At 55.3% G+C, this 2,035-nt stretch overlaps 1 protein-coding gene across 1 annotated transcript in view; it reads left to right on the top strand.

The window, feature by feature from the left end:
* Positions 1-2: 2 nt before the first annotated feature.
* CSUI_001909 (dna rna polymerases superfamily protein) overlaps positions 3-2,035 on the top strand; it is a gene marked incomplete at its 3' end in the record, with an annotated part of 4,294 nt that continues 2,261 nt past the window's right edge. Inside the window, exon 1 of the mRNA XM_068062112.1 lies at positions 3-2,035. This exon is cut by the window's right edge and continues 271 nt beyond it. Within this exon, the coding sequence (XP_067925910.1) occupies positions 36-2,035 (2,000 nt within the window).

Genomic DNA, 2,035 nt, shown 5'->3' on the forward strand with positions numbered 1-2,035 from the left:
ATCGCGCCCTGTCGTGGTGCGAGTACTGGTGTGGTATGGAGCATGCGGGAGGAAGAACCGCGACGACGGTGTGTGAGAATGCCTTGAATGAAGGTGCTGTTAGCCGGGAGGAGTGCGGGGGGTCATTAGCAGGCAGAGTGGCCGGTGTGGACCACCGAGGGGTGAACACCTCCGGGGAGCACTGGGACCCGGCTGAGAACCTGGGTGTGAACAGCACGGAGACGGGCCACAACCCACGAGTGGCGGGCCGATGTGAGCGAGAAGAAGCTTATCTGCGACAGGCGACAGATATAGGCCACTCGGAACCTGAACGGACCTCTGCGAGGCCTCGCTGGCTTCTCGGCGGTGGGGCCTATCCCGGAGCTTCGCTACGAGGGATGACTGGTGGGCAACGTCCCCGAGTGGGAGATCTTTCATCTGTGCAGGCACAGCAGGACGACTCTGGAGAGGTCTCCAGAAATCAAGGATCACTGCCGACGGTACTGGAGGAGAGCGGCGGAGCCGGAGAGGGCATCAGATTGCAGGTGCAGGCAGGCGCAGCTCAAGAGAGTGATACACTAGCGACTGGATTGAGGCGGTCGGAGCGGCGTCTGCTAACAACGACGAGAAGCCCAGTGGAGAGGAGTCCTTCGCCGGCAGCGACACGGCGTCGGATACGCCAGGACGAAGGGATGCAGGCTGCAAGCCCGGCGACGGAACGCCCGCGAGCGGCCAGACGGCAGGCGTCCCGACGGACGGAGGAGCGGCGAACGGGAATACTGTCATGCGCGACAGGGGCGGCAGCGGAAATGGAGGGCGAAATGATGGTGCTTCCGCTGGTTCCAGCGCAGGTGGAAACCACGCAGGTTATGGCGTTTCTGGATACAGGAGCTACACGCTCTCTCATCAATCCTCAGGTTGCCGGTACGTTACAGAAGGAAATTACACCATTGAAAGCGAATGTGTCTTTTAAGTGGATAAGGGGAGAATTTTCGTGCGAGGCTCGGGAGATTGTGAAGGGAGTCAGAATCCGGGTTGCATCTTACATCACTGTGTATGATCTGTATGTTGTGGATATGGGGTTCGACGTCATCCTGGGATTAGATTTCCTGCGCCACGCTAAGCCATGCTGGGATTTCAGGACAGATGAAGTGCATTTTCGGTGTCCTACGGATGCACCTGACCCACCACGTGCCCAACATGGTAGTAGCAACACCAATAGCCCAAACGAATACACCCCCTGTATCGAGGATAACACTGATGCCGAATTGACAGCACAGGGCATAGCGCGGGTAACCAAGGAAACATACACGGAAAGAGCTCGACCACCTCCCGTCAGCACAGCAGATCTAGAACAAATGGTCTGGCCGAGCAGGAAGTCCGGTAGAAAGAAAAGCAGTCCCTTAGAGCGTAAGAAGTTCATACACGTCGATACTAAAGACCACCGGAAAGCAGACACGAGCCAGCACCTAGCCTCTTCATCAGAACCGAGAGACTATGAGGGGGCCAGATTGACGGAAAAGTTAGCTCAACACGTAGAGCAGAGTAACAAAGAGTCAGAGGGTAACCACGTAGACGAGATACCTTTTGCACAGGCATCCACAGAGGAAGAGGAAGCAGCGCAGCAGGAAGAAAGAGACACTTGCAAAAGGTTAGCAGCAGCACGTAAGGGAGTGTGGGTTAAGCAGGTTAGTCCGGCATCTAGCAAGCAAGTTGACAACCCCCTATTTGACTCTCAGAAGTTCGTCTTAGCATCAGTGGGCGAGCTAGACAAGCGGTCCTCCCGACAATTAGACCTAGTAGACGAAAGAATCCTGTCTTTCGGAGTAGAACTAGGGGACAACGTTGAGCGACTAGTTAACGGGAATAGCAGTATCGCCTCGAGCACTCACATTTTACCATCCAAACAACTAGAGAACAATGGTAACACTCTTACGAAGGAATTTAGGGAGTTAGTGGACCAGTTCCAGGGCGTGTTCGAAGAGCTACCGGGAGAGTGGATCATAGATCGGGTGATTGAACATCACATTCCTACTCTCCCAGGCGCTATACCTGA

The sequence above is a fragment of the Cystoisospora suis genome (assembly GCF_002600585.1).
Source record: "Cystoisospora suis strain Wien I chromosome Unknown contig_790, whole genome shotgun sequence".
In the NCBI taxonomy this organism is placed as follows: Eukaryota; Apicomplexa; class Conoidasida; order Eucoccidiorida; family Sarcocystidae; genus Cystoisospora; species Cystoisospora suis.